This window comes from Camarhynchus parvulus, chromosome 2 (genome assembly GCF_901933205.1).
Source record: "Camarhynchus parvulus chromosome 2, STF_HiC, whole genome shotgun sequence".
In the NCBI taxonomy this organism is placed as follows: domain Eukaryota; kingdom Metazoa; phylum Chordata; class Aves; order Passeriformes; family Thraupidae; genus Camarhynchus; species Camarhynchus parvulus.
The window spans coordinates 32,032,964-32,053,904 of NC_044572.1; the positions used below are offsets into that span (position 1 = coordinate 32,032,964).

Sequence of the window (20,941 nt, forward strand, 5' to 3'; positions counted from 1 at the left end):
CAGAGAGAAATGACACAAACCATTCATATGTGAATGGTTCTTTGTAATGGGAATGAATTACATCATTTATGTAAAACAGATTATTTGCTATGCCTAAACATGTTGTTATGTGCCAAAATATTGCACGGTTTTTTCTCCTGGTGCTCTATTGCTTAGTCTTCTGAAGTTTTCATTTGTTTTCAGGAAACATTTAACATATTCCTGCCATGTTGCACAAAATTGGCAAGGAAGGCAATTAGATCCGCCAGCTCCTTGTGTCCTGAAGTTAAAGGCTCCAAACAGCATTCCTTAAAAAAGCTTTGTTGGAGGACAAAGGGCCAGCAGCCATCCTCACCTGTCCCACTGCTGTGCGACCCCACAGCCACCAGCACACAGTTTGGCTCAGAGACATGGCCTAAGCACCTCTTTGGGCTGGCCAGAAACATGGTCTAAGCACCTCTTTAGGCTGGCTCACAGACATAGGCCTAAACACCTCTTTGGGCTGGCTCAGAAACGTGGCCTAAACACCTCTTTAGGCTGGCTCAGAAACGTGGCCTAAGCACTTGTTTGTGGCTCTTCCTCCACACCTAGGATTACGCTGTGAAAGGAGTTGGGGAAATCGATCTGCAAAGAGGGGCACTTCAACAGTCAGGAACAATTCCAGGCCATGTAAGGTGCCTGTGGCTGCTCTGGTCCCTTCAGAGCCAACACTAAAACTCGCCTTGGATACCCCATCCCTCTGCCAGAGCTTCCCCACTGCAGAGAGGAGTGTGATCGCTATGCTTTCAGTCCCACAGCAGGGAGAGGAGTGGCTTCCTCTCAGTTTGAGTCTGTAAAACACCACATGGTGTTTTCAGCAGCTTCACTGTGAATCAGTGAAGGAAGTTGGAACCCAAGGAGTGGGAATGCTCTCCCCTCCCAGAGGAGGAACCACCTCTGGCATTGGCTCATTCCTGTTACTCATTATAGCTGACATACAGTACATCCCACTATACCACAGTGCAGCATAACACTGTCCACAGAGGGGGTATCGGACAGAGCTGAAGAATTCATGTTCCTTTATTATATCAGGAAGAGGACAGCTCTGCCACTGAGGATGACATTGCAGACGTCAGGAGCTGTGGTTCGGAAAGTCTGTTCCTGTGGCTTCTGAATCATCTGCTTTGTGGCAGCACTTGGTGCCAACCAGGCCCTGTGGCAATGCCAGCAGTCCCTTCCACAGACATTTGTGTTTGAGGTGTAACATCATCACCAAGCTCCAGAGCAAGGGACATCATGAGCCAGTGGTCCCCTGTAGTGATCACTTACACATCACTGAATATCCATTCAATTTGTAAATAGCCACCTCATTAAATATGCCCCATTTTAGCACCAAAAAACCCCATTCTAGATTCTCATTCCTAATTCACTTTGTCGTCAAGACAAAAAATCTGAACAGCTATCACAGCTTTCCCACAATTTGGACATGCCAGGAGCCATTCATGATTTTTTAGGTCATCCACAGATAAAAAGAAATATTTTCTGTTTCATGTAAATAACTCATGATTTACTAGAAGTATTCCAGATTACTGAAGGGAAAAAGATGGAGGTGATGAAAACTCTTGCTGATATTTCCTTTCCAAGGCTGCAGAGTAGCCTTGGCTTGCCGTAGTGTAAGGATGCTTTTCATGTAACCTTGTTCTTCAGGATAAACTGTTGGTGAGAATGACAGGCTGCAGATGCTGAAGCAAGAAGCAAAAGTGAAAAACACAATAGGAAAGAGCAGAAAGTAGACTAAATATGCGCATGAGCTGCTCCAAAGGACTTCACTGGTGTTTTATCAGGAAAATAAATATTGTCTAAGGCTATCTGAGGAAATTATATTCCATGGCTTTTTCAGTCCAGGTCAAAGCCTAAAGTTGTCTATACTTTGTAGTGTGATGCTGTTTTAAGACTGAAAGGAAGTCTATCACATGCAATACCACAAAAAGGAACATCCTAGGCAAACGGAGATTTTGGGGAAAACACATTTGGTAAAGCTTAACCTAGGTGCAGGGAAGGGGGTTGAAGATACAAAAAATGTACATATCAGTAGGGAACTAAGAGCAAACTTCAGAAGTATCAAGGGACTGTGGGATTACAGATTCCTACAGATGTCAGGGGAGCTATTCAGGAAAAGGCCTTTACTGAACAAATTAGAAGTGTCACGACATTTTTTTCAAATTAAAAAAAAAAAGTAATCTATTTCAAAATCTTTAACAATAAGTATCACTTCTGGCAAGTGGCCACAGAAAATCTATTTCAAAATAAAGCTTGTTACTACAGAAAACCTGTGACTTCATTTTGGAATTATGATATGTCATGATCCCATAATGTATTTTGAAACATTTAATCTTCACACTCTAAGAAGAGTTACTCCAGGCTACATCATGATTACTAGTGCTTAAGGGACCAACTTGAAGGGACAAGTTGTAGAACAGGCAGAGTGACTTTGTCACCTGGCAAAGAAGTGTCCTGCGCCCATGGCAAGCAAGGGATTTCAAACAGATATCATCTAATATTTGCAACTAGTAATTCTTCCTTTTCTGATATCATCTGACTTATTTTGCTCCTTGTGGTATCTCAAAAAAATTAGTATATTTCTTACTATGCTAGCCTTGGTTTTGATGGTGCTGCTTTTAGAAGAGTTTCCTCAAAGCTTGCTGAGAAGGAGCTTAGGCTCAGAAGAGAGTGAACAAATTCTACAGATTTTAGGAGGGAAGGTAGGAGCAATTTCCCACTTTGTCTTTCCTTTTACATATAAGAGAGTGCCAGTTTCATAATGAATTCAATAGAAATGTTGCCATTAAGTTCACCCTCTTACAGCAATTTTACACTGTCTTTGAGAAAGTTTTAAAACAACTTTTCCTCTCTGTGACACTGATCTTACTCTTCTGAGAAGCAGATATTTTCATTACCCCTGTGACCAACTCCCTGAAATTATTTACAAAAAAATTCTCAATAGGGACACAATAGGGAAGATACAAAATGTGGGACAAAAAGTAATGGAATTCTAGAAATGTTAAAAGAGCCTTCCAACCATTTTTTACATCTTCATCATAAGCCAGGAAAGTCAGCTTTGTTTTCCTGACTGTTTGCAGGCTTTTTATTCTGCAGATGTTCTCTGTACACCCAAGAGCATGGAGAGCTCTGGTTAAACCATATGTCCACACATCAATGCTCCTTTCAAAAGCTGTGTTTCCAGGGGTTATCAGTTCTTGAAATTTGCTGTCTGAAGGGTCTTGCAACCCCATCACATTGCTTAGCAGCAAAAGTTGACAGCTGTGGACTTACCCATTCAGATGGCAAAGTGTGCACTGACAATGGTCATGCGTCTGCATGACTGTCTTTGCTCTTTCATCAGGCAATCGAAGTTCTATCAAAATCAACAGAGTTACAACAGTTTAAAACACATGCAATAACTCTCCATGGACAAGAGTGTAGAGCTGACCAAAAAGACCAGTCAGGGATTATTATTATTATTATTATTATTATTAATAATAATAATAATAATAATAATAATGATAGCAATTTGTCTGGAGTTGAAAGCAGGTGAGGAGACAAAAGTCCTCATGAATTTAAATTGACTTCAGCTACTATCTTTGTTTGTTAATAAAAAGTGATGCTCACATCAATGTCTTAAAACTTTCTCCTTTATTAATCTGTTGCATTGAGTGTGCACTGCTTTGGAGGTGTGAGAGATGACATTTATTTTGAGATGAGGCATAACATTTTTCATGCTCAACAAAAGAACACAGTGATTGTAATTAATTTGTTGTTGATACTCTCCCAGGAGTCAGGCATTGCAGCTTGCTCCATCATACCGACAAAAGTGTTCAGGCAGACAGGCAGAGTCACCCAGATCACAGACTGAAACCTAATGAAAACTAATAAAATTCCTTTGGTGTCTTATTTTCCAGCTAGATCCGCCCTCACAGTCTGACATAATGGCTCAAACACCAGTGCTGACACACATGGGAAGTGGTGAGAAAAGGTGACTCGTGGCAGAAGTCAGACTACAGACTGGCAGAAATACTCCTTTTTGGTAGCATCCTCCCCTCATGTGTACCCATTTGATAGCATGTCCCCTCTTCCCAGGAGTTAGCAGGGCTCGTTGAAAGAGCTTTAAACTAAATTTGAATAATAAATAAGCCCGGGGGCAGCACACTAATGTATGATTCTATGTTTCTATATTAGCTTATAACAGTTGTGGAACTACATGCTAAATGTTATGCAGAAAGCAGCAGATTTCATTTAATTTCATAGTTGTGTGCTGCCCAGGCTAAATGGGAGATTTAACGTGAAGTTGGTAACTGCATAGGAGTTTTTCCATGGAGTCTTCTTCTATATGACTTAAAAAAAAATAGTAGAACATCACGCTTTAGAATGTAGTTATTTTGCAAAATGTATAAAGTGTGCAACTTCCCACAAGAAAAATTGGATAGAGTATTGCAAACAAATAATGAAAATTGTGTGAAATGAAACACAAAAGTGTAATTTACCCTTCCTTAAAAATGTCTGTAATTCTGACCAAGGCCTTTGCTCTCTGTTCATGTTTGCCAATTGTTCGTGTATCCATAGGGAATAAAGACAATACCCCTTGATGACAGACAATACCCCTCCACATCAGCATCTTTTGAAAGTCTAGGCACTTTCAAAATACTGACAAGTCCAGACAAGGAGTATGAGAAAAAAGAAGACCATAGAAATCTGAATAGTTGAGCATTTGTGAGTAACAATGAAAATCTAAGTAAGAGCAGCAGGGAGTGATGGTTGATGATGCTGAGCTAAAGTGCAAAGGGAGATTTTTAAGAAGTTCCCTCTCCACACCAAAACTGCCATTATCACAAGTAGCTTCAGCTGTAGGGAAGGGCTGGGGGGAAGGGGACGGTTTCCTATCAGAGCAGTTCAGCTTGACTGCTTCTGGTTTTTATTTTTAACTTCTGGACTCACAAGTAACTTTAACATCAGCAGGGGAAACTAAATACATTCTGCATTTTTCACAGGCAATACCAGGGGACTTCACAGGGAGGACTGCCTGACCCAAGAGAGCAGGCAGAGCTGCAGTGTTCCCCTGCCAGGCACATACAGAGCCCTGCCAAGGAAGGGGTATGGGGGAGCTGGTGTGCTGCTCTTGAGAAGCTCTTGCACCAATACAAAAGAAACTCCAGGGAGAAGAGCTTTTTCCCCTCAGGAAGCAGGTGTGACTCCCAGGTAGCCAGGACCCTTTACCAGGGAGGACCTGCCACCCAATCCTCCTCAATTTCACCACAGAAACCAGCTCTTCCTTCCAAAAAGCAGCCCATGGAGGAAGTGAGGCCTTCATTTCTGCCCAGGCTTCCTCAACAGCTCTGGGGTCAGAGTGTCCCTGGAAATCACTTTCTATTTCTGTCCAAGGTCTGATTTTTTTGTACTACATATTTGAGCTAACTTCCCTTGGAATCCACTATGGTGGTACACAGGCTCCTGATCTTCTCTTTCTGACAAAAAGAAAAGGTTCACTTTAAGAGGAGCAGTAGAAAAACATCTTGGCCAATATTCTTCTTGGGAGTTGGGAGACTTTCCTGTAAAGAAGTAAAACTAAGGTTCATAATCCATTTAAATAAGGAAGGGATATGATTCAACATCTCCCACATCCTGGTTGAGCAATCTAAACAAAAAAGCATCAGACCATCTAACTGGCCATCTGAAGGAAAAAATTAGTTGGACCTCTACCACTCAGACCCTCTGGTGATGGGACCAAAGTCTTTATAGGTAACCTGGCCCCCAGGACACTTGCTTCAAGACCAGCAGTGTGGGAAGAGTGACTATTACAGATTCAGCACAATTAACCCTATTATAGTGTGCTAGCACGCAATTAGAAAGGGTTCCTTCTATGGTAAGTAGGTTCCCTTTCACAAATTCAGTTTAGAAGAATAAAGAAGTTTGCTAGAACTCACCCAGAAAGGAAGAAAGGCTCAAATACCCCAACGTGCAAGGCAGCACTTTCTGAGTAGGGATACTCAGATTTCTCAACAAAATGGTAGGACCAAAGTGGCAAACCCCACAGCAGCTTCACAGTGTCACTACAGGATCCTTGAGCTAGAAAACCTTTATGAAAGCACACAACACTAATTGAAGGTGCACTCTGCATTTTGGTTTTCCAGCAACCCACCTGCTAAGAGAAACTTCCAACACATATAAAGTGCTATTGAAAAGTTATCTCCCAAAAGGAATGTACTGAAGCCTTGCATCTCATTCTGACAATGGAGTTACAATACTTTTACCACTGATACTATCCAGTTTCTGTTCTCACTACAGAGAGAAACCACTGCTTTCCAGGAAAAACCATAGAATTTTCATTAAGTGACTTGGCTTATGTGTAGGTAATTTACAAAGTCACAAATGCAATCACCAGGAAAGGCAGAATGAGAACGCAAGAGAATGCACGGCTAAATGTCAAACCAAGTGAGACAATAATCTGATAATGAGATTATGGGCACAAAAACATTGGGCATGGACAAGGGTAAACACAGTTAGATTTACAGATGTCTCATGGAACAATGCATGAGCTTTTATTTAAGAGTGAAATAGATCCTCTTTACAAGGTGAGCTAGAGTTGGTATGCATTCATGAGTGGGATTATAAACATTGACACCCTTGAGTTTCCCTTGGCATTGAGCAAGTTCCTTGGAGGGAAAACCCCACTTTTGAATGCTTTGTAAAACACAATCTACATCTAATGTACCATGTTAAAAATGGTAAACAATAAAGATAAATACTTACACCATTCAGTACCTCCCATACACTCAGGCTCCTCAGTGTTCTCTTTTCAGCTCTGTCATCTTCTCTGGTGACTGAAATACCTCACTCCTCTTCATCATATAACTTCCTTGAATTTTCATCTTTCATGCTTAGAAAGCAAGCTCAATGGGAACCGAGAAGTTCCTTAAACACAAGTGGAACTTACAGTCAAATAATTTTTAAAAACAGGCAGAGATTTCTTTTAGAAGTACAGCCCTACAATAGTTCAAAACACAATGCTGATAAAATGGGATCCCTGTCAAAACAGTGTGTTGTCCTCATGGGTGATGCTCACAAAACAAGCCAGATAACAGCATGCTGCTTGTGAAAGACCCAAGGCCATCAGTATTTCTAACTTGACCAGCTCTCTGCTCTGGTGTCTCAAGCAGCCCTAAAAGGGGCACCATCCACCCCACCAGGCACACTGTGCTGTGATAGAGAGAAAGCAATAGCTGCCTTCCTTCCATGAGAAAAGTTCATCAAATTGCTTCCTGATGCCATTTAACAGCGCAGCCACAGAAGCAAAGTGCTCCTAGTGAAAATCTAGTTTCACTGTCCGGTGCCACAACATTCCCATTCCAGCATTAAAACCCCTGCAATCATTTTGACTTGAAGGACATGTACCATTAGATATGTCTTGCAGCATTCAGATATTCCCCAAGAACCATTATATCTAGGACCTCTTTCACCTAGGACTGCATGGCTGGAAGTTGTTGTCTGCTGGAAGTTGGTTAGAGAAGACCATAGCATTATTTATCTTCTTGAAATTAAGCAGATAGAGCTGAAAACCAGGACATAATTTAAAGGTAAGTAAAAAATTTTCCTCTAAACCTCTGATCTAGATTAAGGCAAGGAAATTTATGGTATTTGCATATGATGCACTCAAGAAAAAAAATTCAAGTCTTACCACACATCTTAGCCTTTTTTAAGAATGATGCAAGTCTTCCTTTAGGAAAGAAAAACGAGCAATCCCCAAAGCTTTTCACCAAAAAATCCCCAAAAAACTTTGAAGTTACTTGGCAAAAAACCAACAGAGGAGGAAAGAACTTGCCAAGCCACAAAAGCCGACAGCCGTTAGTCAAGTTCACCAGCACTCTTTGGTGACATGCAGCTTGTCAAAGTAATGTTTGCTTATGAGAAACATGAACACAGGGTATTACTGACCTGTTCAACCTGTTCACTTCAAATACAGCACAGGGCAGCTTGGTTTGACATTACAAAGAACTCTGACACTCTTTACAAGATCTGTAAGAATTCGAGTTCTCTTGTTAACAAGCTTTGAGGAATTCAACCAAAAATATGTCAGGGGAATCAGCTTTCCTCCTCATTCAAAATATTTGGAAGTTATTTGCTTAGTGATTGTCATGATCCCAGTTCTGACAATTGGCATTTTCTTCCACACACAATCTAACACTTCTATAGAAGAACACCACATTTTCAGTTGTATTTCTTCTCTTACTACCAACAGTACTATTTTAAGTCATAATCCCCAAATAAACATTGCTGGTTTTCTTACTACTGTAAAATAGTGGAGATTAATAGAAAGAAAAAGACAGTCAAACCAAACACACAGATTGGAGTGGAACTTACTGCACCCTAGTAATTCTACTTCATTGAAAGATCTTATTTTTCCATGTAGGAATGCCATTTATGTTTGACTCACAACACTCAGCAAGCAAGGTCTCATGCTGCTGCCAATGGCACTGGGTTTTGCCCCTGCACATGGTAGGGCTCCTTGTAGACATGTGCCTGATGGCTAACAAGAGAGAAGACAAGCTTTGATCATGACAGCTCTGGCAGTTTGTTGAACTCTTCAGTGGTAATAGCATTTCCATGTTGGTATCATCCACCTCTCCTGAAAACAGGCTCCTTTCTGCAAATCTCCCAGGTTATCAAGTGCAAAAGTGGCACAGGCTTGCTCTCAGGCAGACCAATGCTAGAAGAAAAAGAACCTTTTCCAGAATGGGTCAGTGAGTTGCACATTGATCCTAGAAAACACACATGGAATGATCCTGGATTGACTATAACTTGACCGGAACCTGGAACAATTTTCATGTGCGACAGTTGGAGAGATTTTTTTACAACGTTCAGAAATGGTCTCTCCGCTCCTACAGAAATGTGTAGTAGTAGTGTTCATTTGTCAGACAGAAGAAAAAGTTGGGTAAACACTGAGAATTTCTGAAATCCCACCTTAGGAAGTTTTTACATACCAGGATGCAGCCATCTTGTTGACAGTATAAATGAAAAGAAAAAGAAAAAATTTGTACAGTGAAATATAGTGCAATAGAAATAAAAGGATGCAAGAACAGTAATCTACAGTATTACAAAGATGCTATGCAAGAAAGAAATTCCTTGGCATCTAGAAACTATGCCTCAGTGTCTCAGTTATAATACTCCTACATTTTAAGTACCAGGATCTCCTGATCTGTAGGTAACTCATGAGCATGTGCTGTTTGTCCAGGGCTTATTAAATTTTGAACAAATGACTAGTGATGAATCAGTGTAATTCAGTGCAGTACAGTGCCAAGTCATTAATAATACAGTGCAGATCTACTTTAAACCCTTCCCAAAATTTAACCATTATTACAGATAGATCAGTGCAAAAGTATTTCTTCTATGTGCAGTACCAATTAAATAAGTGATTTTCCATAAGAAACTGTCCAAAGCAATAAAAGTATTCTAATGCTATTGTGTAAATTCCAGTTCCTTCTTCCTTTGAATGCTATGCTTTGTCCTAGATTATCAAATGGAGTTCCTAAGCCATTAATGAGCACCTTTCACTGGAGCATGTAAGTATACTTTGTACTTCTGAAAAGTCACATGGACATTCATATAAAAAAAGTAAACAAAACCCCAAAATGAGAAAACAGTAACTGAAGGCTTAGAGACTTTTAGATGAGGAGCAATTGAAACTTGCTTTTATTTCACTCTGCAGATGCAACTACATACATCAGCAAGACTGTATAACAGTGATCAGCACAAAAATGTTCTCTGAAAATTTCTAAGGAACAGAGACTTTCACAATACAATGAGGTATGCATAAAATAAGTTTACAAAATTAAGAATTACAGAGCTACAGAGAAGACTAAATTACAGAATGCTTGCTGAAAAGATATTAAGGAAACACAGCCTTCTACCAAGTTTTCCTCATTTTAAGAATAGTACTTTCACTTAGGTTAGGTAAAGGAAAAGTTTGACTGTCTGCAGGGAACAGCCTATGAGTCGTCTGGCAGCGGAAGGAAATCCCTGAGACGTACATCCATGTGCTATTGCAAGTGGAAAAAGAGGTAGGCAGGAGTTCCCTCCCTGATGTATCTGCCTGCCTCTGATGGTTATGCAAAAGCAAATACCAGGCTTTGAGCTCATCTGGCCTGGCTGTTTTAATCCTTTAGCACATTTCAGTTGGATCTTTTCATTGATAATAGTCAAATGTATTGCTAGTGGCATGCTTTCTTCTATGCCTAATGCCACAGACCTGACATTACAGCAAACACTGGTCTGGCAATATCCCCCCTGCTGCACTCGGGGACCTGGGCAGACATGGATTGCTGCTATTGAAAACTGCTCTCTCACACTTGTGTTCCAGCTCTAATGTCTTTCCACTGGGCAAAATTACCACAGCTGCTTTTCTGCTACTGACAGAAAGAGACATTAAATAAAAGCCAGTAGCACCTTACTTCTTCCCTGAGGCTCTCTTTTCAGGCTGTGCTTAGAAAATGAAATATCTGGGGTATTTTTCAGTTTCTGCATTGTCTCTAACACCTCTCTTATGCCCCATGTTCTATTCTCCCAACTCTGTACTCTCCTGTTAGGAGTTCCCAATGCAGCCTCTGATCTTTCTTAAGTGAGAAAACATAACCAACTTCATACTAAAGAAAGAAAAAAAAACCAAAAAAGGGAGTTTGGCCAAAATCAGTTCAAGACATTCCACAAGTTCAATGTCAGCATGCCTTAAACAGTTTGACTCAGCCTGCATTCTACAAGATTGATCCCAACAGGCACACTTGCCCTGGGTGAAGAGTCCCCATGAAAGGTTAAAATTCCTGCAACACCTACCAGGTGGGCAGAAAGAGATAAGGCAGCAGATAACAGGAAACTTCGTGGCATTTCCTGCAGCCACCCTCCCGTAGGAGCTGGCTTTGGTCCACTTAAAGTATTTGATGTATTTAATCCTACCCACATGTAGTTCACTCAGAGGCAACTTGCAACTTGTACTACCCAGCACCTAAACAGGAGCGTTTCTTTTCACATATACAAATAATAAAAATAGCTAAAATACAGTGATAAATATACATCATACGAAATCCATAAAACATTAAACCACGTTAAAATATTAAACCATACGGAAGTGTATCGCATATATAAAGTATGTGTGTATATAAGTAGGTGTGCATGTATAGTTTCCAGGTGCGGCTGGAGCTGGCAGGCTCCGAGGAAAGCCGGACCGGGGGGCTCCAGCCCTGGCCGGGACCCCGCGGGGCAGGTGAGCCGGCGGTGGATGCGGGGAGCAGCCCGGGCCTCAAGGAGTTACGGAGGACGATTACTTCATGTTCCCACCGGCCGCTTTCGGCCGCCCCCCCCGGCCCGTTTCACAATCCCGGCTCGAGCAGCCCTGTCAAGCCCGGCGCGCGGCGAGAGCACACCCCTCCTTATGTGCTTCATTGCCGGAGTTTCCCAAAGCCATGAATAATCTCGAAGCCCCTCAATAAATACACGTTCAGAGATGCCCGGAGCTCATTCAACCCGCCAGCCTCGCCGACGACAAGGGGCCAGGGCCAGAGCCAAGAAGAAGCCGCACCATGAAGTTTCCTCGGGACTGTGGCTGCGACCGCGCCCGTGCCGGCCGCCGCCGGCCGCCCGCCCTCCGCGCCGCGCTGCTGCTGCCGCCGCCGCCGCCGCTGCTGCTGCTGCTGCTGCTGGTGCCGCGGGCCGCCGGCGGCCCGCTGCCCAACGCGGACTCCTCGGGGGAGGCCGAGCTGGAGGAGGCGGCGGATCGGCGGGCGGCGCTGCCCAACAGCCTGAACCTGGCGCGGCTGCTGCACCACCGGGCGACACAGCTGCAGAACGAGGTGGGTACGGCCGCACCGCGGGCAAGCACACGCTCGCTGGCTCGCTCGCTCACACGGCCGGCCCGGCCGGAGCTGCCTCCTGACAAGGTGCGACCAAACCTCTCCGTGTCTCTCCCCAGATGTGCGAGAAGTTTACCGTCTGCCAGAACAGCGTAGAAATCCTCCTCCACAACAACCTCAACCTCCCCAAGGTGACGAAGGAAGATGGGTGTCTGCTCGCCGGCTTTAATGAGGCAAGGAACAGCTCTCCATTCCCATCTAAGCCTGTATACCTGGGGCAGGTTTTACCTGCTCAAAAGAACTGTGGAAGTTGACCTAAAGATTTGTGCCGGCTCTAGCTGGCGTTGGCCAGACCTCCACACTATAGAAGCATCATTGAGATCAAGGCACTTTGAACTCTAAATGACTTTCTCACCTTTCTCTCATTTCAGGATAAATGCTTGAGAAAAATCTCCAGCGGACTTTATACATTTCAGACATACCTCAAATACATACAAGAAACTTTTATTAGTGAACACCAAAATGTTAAATCGCTATCCTATAATACAGAGCGCCTGGCACACATCATAAAACAGATGGTGAGTTGGTTTTAAATTCCCTCTGATGATTTTTGTGGCTTAATATTGATGTGAAGTCAGAAACAGAAGATGCTATGTGAAATACAGCATGCTATGTTTCAGTTCCTTGAAAAAACAGGTGACAGTTCCTTATGGTCTGATCTTACCCTTATGACTTAGAGGTTTTACAAAGTTTTGCTTTCTTTTCTTAAAGAAACAACTCTTCTTCCTACTTTCTATTGTTGTACTTTCCAAACCACCAAATGCATCATTGTTTTAAGAACAAATATACTAAACTGGCTGATAGAAATAAGATTTCTCAGAGAGCTTGTTTATAATTGCAGAACTGCAATTCAGCTTGTACTAATGTTGGAACCCACTGAGAAGTAGAAGTCAGCAACTTTTTTTTAAAGCCCACATAAAAAAAAAAAAAAAAAAAAAAGCCAAGTGTATTTTTACAAAATTATTTATCTTTAAAACTCTCCAAACCAAACTTCTAAGCCAAGCTGTATGGTATATTGAGATGTTGCTGTCAGTATATCAGATAGCTCCCTACTGAAAAATACATCTTTTGCTTGTAAAAGATATTCTTTCACAAAAATACAAATTTCTCTCTTGATTTGGTAAACTAAAATGCCATTAATTTCTGACAGACATTTTTCGTGTTTTGGAGGGCTTTGAAAGATCACACTTCAAAAATTTACTTCATTCATATAGTTCTTGCTCATTTTAATAAACCTTAATATGAAGACTTCCTTTTGTCTTTGGTAAAAGCATTTGCCTGATTTAAAATCACCCAGGTAAGGACTGCAGAAGTCTTGGGGCATTATTTCCTTCCAGGCAATTTTCAGCATGTGAAAAGCCTATTGTGCATTGTGTGTTTGCCATACCTTTCTTAACATATTTATTTATGCCCATCATTCTTTATGTGAAAGGAAGCTGAACTGCTTTTTTTCACACTGTGCTAGCTGAGAATAATAGTCCTGTCATAAGACAGCAACTGATTACTGGCTTCCAGCTTGATGTACGAGTTTGCAGAAAGTTTGTTTCATAACTGAGAGAGACTAGGTTTGTTGGGTTTAGGGCTTTGGATTTTTTTTTTTTGACCAAGGTAATCAAAACAGGCAGAATTAAACACAGTGACCAAAAAGCAAAACATGCACTTGTAGAAACTGTGGAGTTTTTGAGAAAAGGCCATGAACTTCAGGTTGGAAATTTTTCTTTGTGAGAGAAAAATATGCTATTTAAGGGAAAGACAGCAAAGCCATTATCCATCACTTGTGGTTAAACAGATCCACCAGTATGATACCTGTCTGGATATCCAGATACAAACTTTAACAGAGCACAACAAAGAGCTGGGCATACCAGGAAAAGTGGGTGTGATCAGAACACACTCTCAAGTAGTCTGCATAGGAAGAATATTTCTGTCTTGTATTTCACAAAAAAGATGTTCCAGAAGGAGGTTTGCATCTTTTTGCCACTTGTCAAAGGGTAGGAGTGATCCTAAACACAGGATTAAGCAGATACTTACTAGAACTTTGGACTCCACCTAAAACAGCTCCATGATTTGGGTATGTAACTCCTGTTTTCAGAAGTCCCACTTCTTGGGACAAGTTCTTCAAAGGCCTTTAGGTACTGGGTGCACAGTGCTGTAAGTCAGCATTAGATAAATAACTCATTAGAGAAATAACTTCTACTCATCTTGTAGTTCTGCTCTCACATATCAGTGAAAGTTGGTGGCGCTTAGTCTCACGTGACTAAATGCCTGGAAAGTAAGAATTAAGCAACTAAACAAGTTTGACATCTTTGGAAACTTGTTAATCTGTTACAAAATGTGAGAGTACTCCAATGTCAGCCGATTAACTTAGGATGGAGCAGCGCAGGTTAGAACAAACCATGATCAGCATCTCCCTACCTAACCAGCCACATGACTGCCAGAGAGCAGGAGGGGTGTATTGATCTGCTCAGAGCCTGTTAGACCATAATGACAGAGGCATTCAAACCGTGACACTACAGCCCAGATTCCTGCGCAGCAGTCATAGCAGGCACCAGCATTCCTCACACCTCTGCACAGAAACAGGGTTGGAGGAAAGCACAGTCCCAGGAAGGGCTGCTGTCTGCAGTACAGAAAAAGTGGAAAAGTGCAGCAGGCTGGGAAAATACAAACGGATGCTCTCCAACAGGATCAGTGACAGTGCTTTAACCAAGGCCCCCCAATATTGTCTTTCTCACAGGTGATCAATCCTGAAGAAGTGATCATCCCAGATGCAGCTACCCAGGAATCCCTCCACACAAAGCTGAAGTCCATTAAGGCCTGGACAGAGAAAATCACCATCCATCTCATCCTCCGAGACTTTACTTCATTTATGGAGAAGACAGTGAGGGCTGTGCGCTATTTGCAAAACACCAGGAGTTTCAGTGCTTGAATGTTTTAGTTCAGGCACAATCCTTTGGTTACAAATCTGTCAGGTGGCAGATAACAGTGTTGTTCTGTTTTAAGAACTAGAAATAGTAACAATGGTTGGCATCTATATACATTCCCATTTCCTTTTAGGAACTTATTTATTGTATTTAAGATATTTATTAGTTTTTAATATTTCTTATTTATATTTTCAATATTTAGAAATAATTTAAACAAATTATGTATTTTATTTGCTTTCGAATGGTACTATTTAGATATAAACTTATTTAATATGTATTAAAAAAAAATTTTCAAAACCCAGAAAAATTTTTGTATCATTTATGTTTTTATACATTTGAGAGATGGTATTTATCTTTTTTATCTTTTTAAGACAAATAAAAGCCGATTTTTTAAAAAAGCTTGTATAACCCCTGTGAACTTTAAATAAGACTAAAGCACTGTAATATATCCAGCTTTTAATACCTGCAATTATCAGAATAACCACTTTCAAGAACTTCCCTGTATGATTAGGCCAGTTCTCTACATAGCACATATGTACACACGTAGACAACTCGATTACCATGTAATTCTTAAAATGGGATATGAAGGAACCAGATGCACTGAAAAAGGCACTTAATGAACTAGATAAATCATCAATGCTCCTGAGAAACAAATGGAAAAGCGCCTTATATTTAATAAGGAACACCCAATAAAATTATTTGTAAGGATCTTCTTACAAGTCAAATAGTCTCTTTTAAATAAATAAAGTGGTGAGACAACCACATTAACCACTTTGACATGAATACTATCCTCTGATTAGTTTTATTGCTGTCATCCAGGGGAATTTTCCAAGTTTGGTTAAACATTTCTGGCCCCTACTGCAAGAAGTAGAAAAAAAGAAATTTAGGTTATTTCCTTAAGCAACCTAAATCAACATATTGCTGCTGAGCAATGCAGCAACATGCATTTGTCTTTTATAATTTATATTTCACTAGAATGGACAAGCCACATATCATGAATGCATACTCTTGTGTGAAAAAAATAAAAAACCAAAACAGAACAGCATTTAAGCCCGAGTACCAAACCACTGAAACTTTCCTTGGCTGCATCATCTGCAGCACTGTAGCTGTGCAGGCACCTCATATACCCAAACTCAGAGGAATTCACGGACCACACAGAGGATGCAGGCAACAGAAGTCTCTCAAGCTTTGTCCCTAAAAATGGTAGATTATTAATTACCCTCACTTTTCCTTCTGGCACAGTGGTGAAGATGCACAGATGAAAGGCATGCCTTGGAATGTGGATAAGGATGTCAGCAAACTCTCCGCTTCCTCTGAGTGATCTGATTGTCCACATATGCATTCCACCACTGGAGATGCCAAAACAGTGACCAGTCCACCCACTGCTCACATCTCAGATGCTCAAAACAAAACAAACCACTGCTTTGCCCAATATGGTAAAACTGTCATCTCAAGTTGAGCAACATCTGGAGAAGGAATGAGGAGATCTCAAGGAGATCTTGAAAGATGTCTGTGGTGAATGGGTTTTCTAACAGTAAGATCCTACTTTAACTGTCCTGGCACACGCTCAGGAAACATAGGAAAGCCTGGCTGGGCCTTTTCACTGCTTATATTCACAGGAATTTTCTTTTAGGGACCATTTGTTCAGAGACCTTTCTGGCCTTTACTATGCCAATAATAGCTAAAAGACCCAAAGTAGATCCCACACTGTACCTAACATGTGAGAACAGAGAGGGGAAAAAAAAACCCCACAAGAAAAACTGACCAAAAGGAAAGGCATCTCCTGGTTTCACTTCTCCCCAGTAGAGAGTGGCTTCCTGAGATCACCATTAGTTACTATGTACACTGCATCTAAACAAACTCACACTGATCTCCTGAAACACCAAAAATCGTGTAAGAATTGGAGTGCTGAAACCCCTTGCAACTGACAGAGAAGCACTGACACTTCCACCTGCACCCTGCAGCTGATGGCTACCCCAGGCTGTCTGCAATTCCAGTAAATATGTAAATGCTGCCACGTTTTAGGGTGCAGAAGATGAGCAAAGATTACCACTTGTTGGGTGGGGAGGTCAACTTTAAAGTCCTTAACTTTAAAGTCCTTCCTGGAGCAGTGTTATCCCTGATGGTATGACTGAGCTGCCATTATTTCATCTGTGGCTCCTCCACAGCTCTCAGGGTCCCTCAATGCAGCAGCTGCCTTGCTGGCCATCAATCTCCTGTCACAGTGGCTGTCCCAGGATCAGCACCACTTGCTGAAACCAACACTCACTGGTGCTTCTGACACACAAATATTTGCAGTAGGGAACTGAGATGAAATCAGAGAAGACCTAAACACTGCTGAGCATGTTACAGGGCCTCTCAAATGAACCAACATATCATTCTTTTTCCAGTTTACTGTGTAGAAACTATTTTACATCAGTAAAACACACAAAGGCATTTATTTTACTTGGCAGACCAGCACAAACACATAAAAAACCTAGAACAACAGTAAAAAGTGAGCAATCCTAACTACACTCAACAACAATGGCTCAACACTTGTATTGAAGAGAGCTCATCGTAACTGACAGCCAACTCACTGAGCAAAGAAAACTAAAAAAAAAAAAAAAAAAAAACCTCCCACTAACACAACCCAAATAAAAAAAAGACCTGCTAATAATGACCTAGAAAAATAGGAAATTACCCACCAAAGCAGCATCTTGGCTGCTGCTGTACAGGACCGGCCTCGCCCTGCACATCCCAGCTAGCCTTTCCCCACATTTCCATTCATCCTCAGTCGTTAACCTCACACTGAGATTCTGGAATGCTTCACAAATGACCAGCTCCCTTCATCCTGATTTTAAATTCCCAAAGAAGGAAGAAGGTAAAGCTATGTTGAAAAGCATGCATACATTATACAGTATGCAAGAAAAGCCCACAGTATTCAGAAACACTGTTTAAGATGAGAAACAAAATATCCCTAAGAGGAGCTGCTGTAACACCAAAATGCTGGACAAGAGAGAAAAAAACCAAAACAACCCCCAAAAAACAAAAAGACAGAATGCAACCTAAAATTAATGTCATCTAAAATAGAAAACTGAGGGGGTGGGGGTAAGGGATAGTCTCTGAAGTACCATTTTTTAATTTTTTAACCATAATTTACTGTGTAAGAAACTTCTAAGGAAAAAAAAAAAGAGGAAAACATTTCAGCCTGACCAGCCTCCCAGGCTGCAGTACCATTCTCTACCTGGTATTGGTGTAAACACTAAATTTTAGCAGAGAGAACAACTACTTGAATGAGACTGCATGCATCTCTAGTGCCTCCACAGACTTTATCAACAGCTGATGGTGAGATTAGCTAAACCAAGCTGAAGCTACAAGAGATGGAAGAGTTACACCACCAGTAAAGCATGACAGCAGCATCCCTTTTCAGCAGTAATGAGTCAATAGGTTGGCTTAGCTTGATGGCAAACTTCCCCCTATGTTTGCCATTGTTATTTGTAACTAATAATATTTTCCAATTTCAATTTCAAAGATTAAATGATGGAAAGGTAAGTATGCACTAGTATACATCAAAGTCCTCATGGTCAAGGTATTAGCAAAAAAAACCCCCATATACATATACATATATATATATATATAACTAGAAACCTCGTGACTAAGCCCTTGCTTTTCAAGTCAAATGATTAGATAACAATTTCTGATTGCTCTCAATGAATTTCTTTCCTCTTCTTGATAAGGGGAAAACCAAAACCCACCTACTCCTTTACTCAAAAAATGCAACCTCTGTAGGCTTCGACCTTGAAGTACTACCTCCATGAATTACGAGCAAAATCAACCAATTTCTGTAATTAATCAGATTAAACCAAATCCTCCTATATTTTCAACTGATTTTGGCAGTCAGCCGAAAATATTCTACAGAAGTTTTGCAATCTGGATTTCTATTCAGTGACCACAATCTAAGATTGCCTTTCCTGAGAAAGTAATTCCTGAGAAAATGTTTAAAAAACCAAACAAACATTCACCATCAGAATCAAAACAAAGTGAGATTTGATTTGCCCTGCCATATTCTTTTTCACACAGCAGATAAACATTCCCTCCATCTAACTCATCCTCTAATCCTAAATTAACATAACCACGACCAAGAAACACTGTATGTAACCCACAAGCTTAACCAAGAAATGGCTATTGCATCACACACCATCATGGAAAAGTATTTAGAAATTGCAATTAAGTCATTATTTGTAAAAAATAAGTCATATGACATTAAACAGGATGTGGTCTCTCCTTCTGTGGTGAAAACAGATGTAATGAGCTTTAATTTCCACATATCAGTACCATCATAGCTTAAATTCCAAGACTGTAAGAAAATTATTTCCAAAAGCATCCAGGGTATATACAGTTTGACTTAGCAATTTTCCTGATAAAAACCATTATGTTAGATGTGTGTTTCATTTACCACACAATAAGCAGCTCTATGTCACCTACAGCCATTTTGGAAGACAGCCATACAAAGTAGCAGAAGACAAGTTTTATACTTCACCAAAATGGGCCTCTTGTGACAAAATTCTGAACATTGATTCAGTCTGCACACTTCATGTGTTTAAATGTTATAGTTCAGCCAATAGGAGCTTTGCTCGTGAATTCATTCAAGGAAAAAAACCCCACACAGGCTTTGTTTTTTATCTGTGAGATACAGCACAGTTACTTTGTACCAGCTGTGTCTACGCCAGGAATTTGCAGCAAAATTAAAAACCTGTTACAAAGTCCCGATCATCTTAATTTTGCCTCAAAAGTGGCCAGGCCTTGAAAAGTTTATGGAGCACACCAGTTCCTTTGAAGATTAAATTATTAAGAATAAAATTATACTGAAAGCCAGATTTTTTTTCCCCTTTAGTGATGACACTAAACTGACTGTCCTCTTTCTACCCTCCTAAGCAGGATGCCCACAGTCCATACACCAAGACCAAGAAAACCACCAAACTCACAAGACTCCCTCTCTGTCCCTTGCACAATTGCCTGTCACCAGGTACAACAGGCTCCAGTGACAGGTGGCATTTCCCTGACACTGAGGCAACCACAAGCACACTCCACATCCCTCCACTTAGAAGGCACAAAGTAAAAAGCCAAACAATCCCTATCTCCAGGCTATGATCAACACAATACCCCAAAGTAGTACAATCTCCACCAAACTCAGGAAGGCATCAATGATTTTATTTCACACATCTACACTGCAGCCTTGAGCTCAGCTGTGGTAGCCAGAGCCCATTTTTTCAGTAAACTATGGTCACTGGCTTTATTCCAACACTAAGAGTTCACAGGACTCCATCACAAACCCCATCACAGAAAATAATCTACACCTGGCTGCAGAAGGCACTGATTCAGTGACAGAGATCAATTCAGTCAAGCAGGAAAACTTGTTCTTTTCTAGGTGTCTCCTACGTGACAGTAAAATAAAATTGTTCTCAAGTTCTATTGGAAGAAAAACAGAAAGGAAAAAAATCAGCTTAGAACACTTGAAATTAATAACACCTAATTAAAGTCTCCAGCCTTGACCAACATGAGTTCTTCCACCTCACTCCACAGACCCAACTCTCTTCTCCCTAGCACCATCAAAAAAACCCCAGTCTTGCTAAAACTAGCATATTTCTGACCTTTCTTAAGGGAATTAAGATTCTTCACAGGAATCTCTTTAATGTATAACTTCCCAAACTACTAATCTGTTCTTACATCCAAATTTTGTGAAAATGACAAAAACTGCAAAATAACTTTACAACATCCATACCAAAGATTTCTTAATTTTCAAACTTGAAGAAAAATACCTCCAATTTTTTTTTGCTACCTTACAATTAATTACCAAGATTTAATGATTAATACTTGTTCTTTTCTTTTTTTTTTTTTTCCATCAGGGAAGAATATAAATGTTCATTTCAGGAGAAGCTTCACTCACTTGTTAATTACAGTAAGAACACTATTTGGAATGAAAGTCTGGACATATAAACAAAAAACATTATACTACATACTGGCATTCAATTTAACCTGACTTGAAGGTAGTATAAAAGACTTTTTCCACTCCTCAATCTGAAAACCCAAGATTTCTATGCTAATCACTTTCCTGAAACATACTTCAGTAGCAGT

The 20,941-nt window shown here is 40.7% G+C and overlaps 1 protein-coding gene across 1 annotated transcript; it reads left to right on the top strand.

The window, feature by feature from the left end:
- The first annotated feature begins 11,579 nt into the window (after positions 1-11,579).
- IL6 (interleukin 6) lies at positions 11,580-14,832 on the top strand. Its single transcript, XM_030963619.1, is given in 4 exon segments — positions 11,580-11,857; positions 11,896-12,082; positions 12,281-12,427; positions 14,641-14,832. Coding segments are annotated over 4 exon segments (804 nt in total).
- The last annotated feature ends 6,109 nt before the right edge of the window (positions 14,833-20,941 follow it).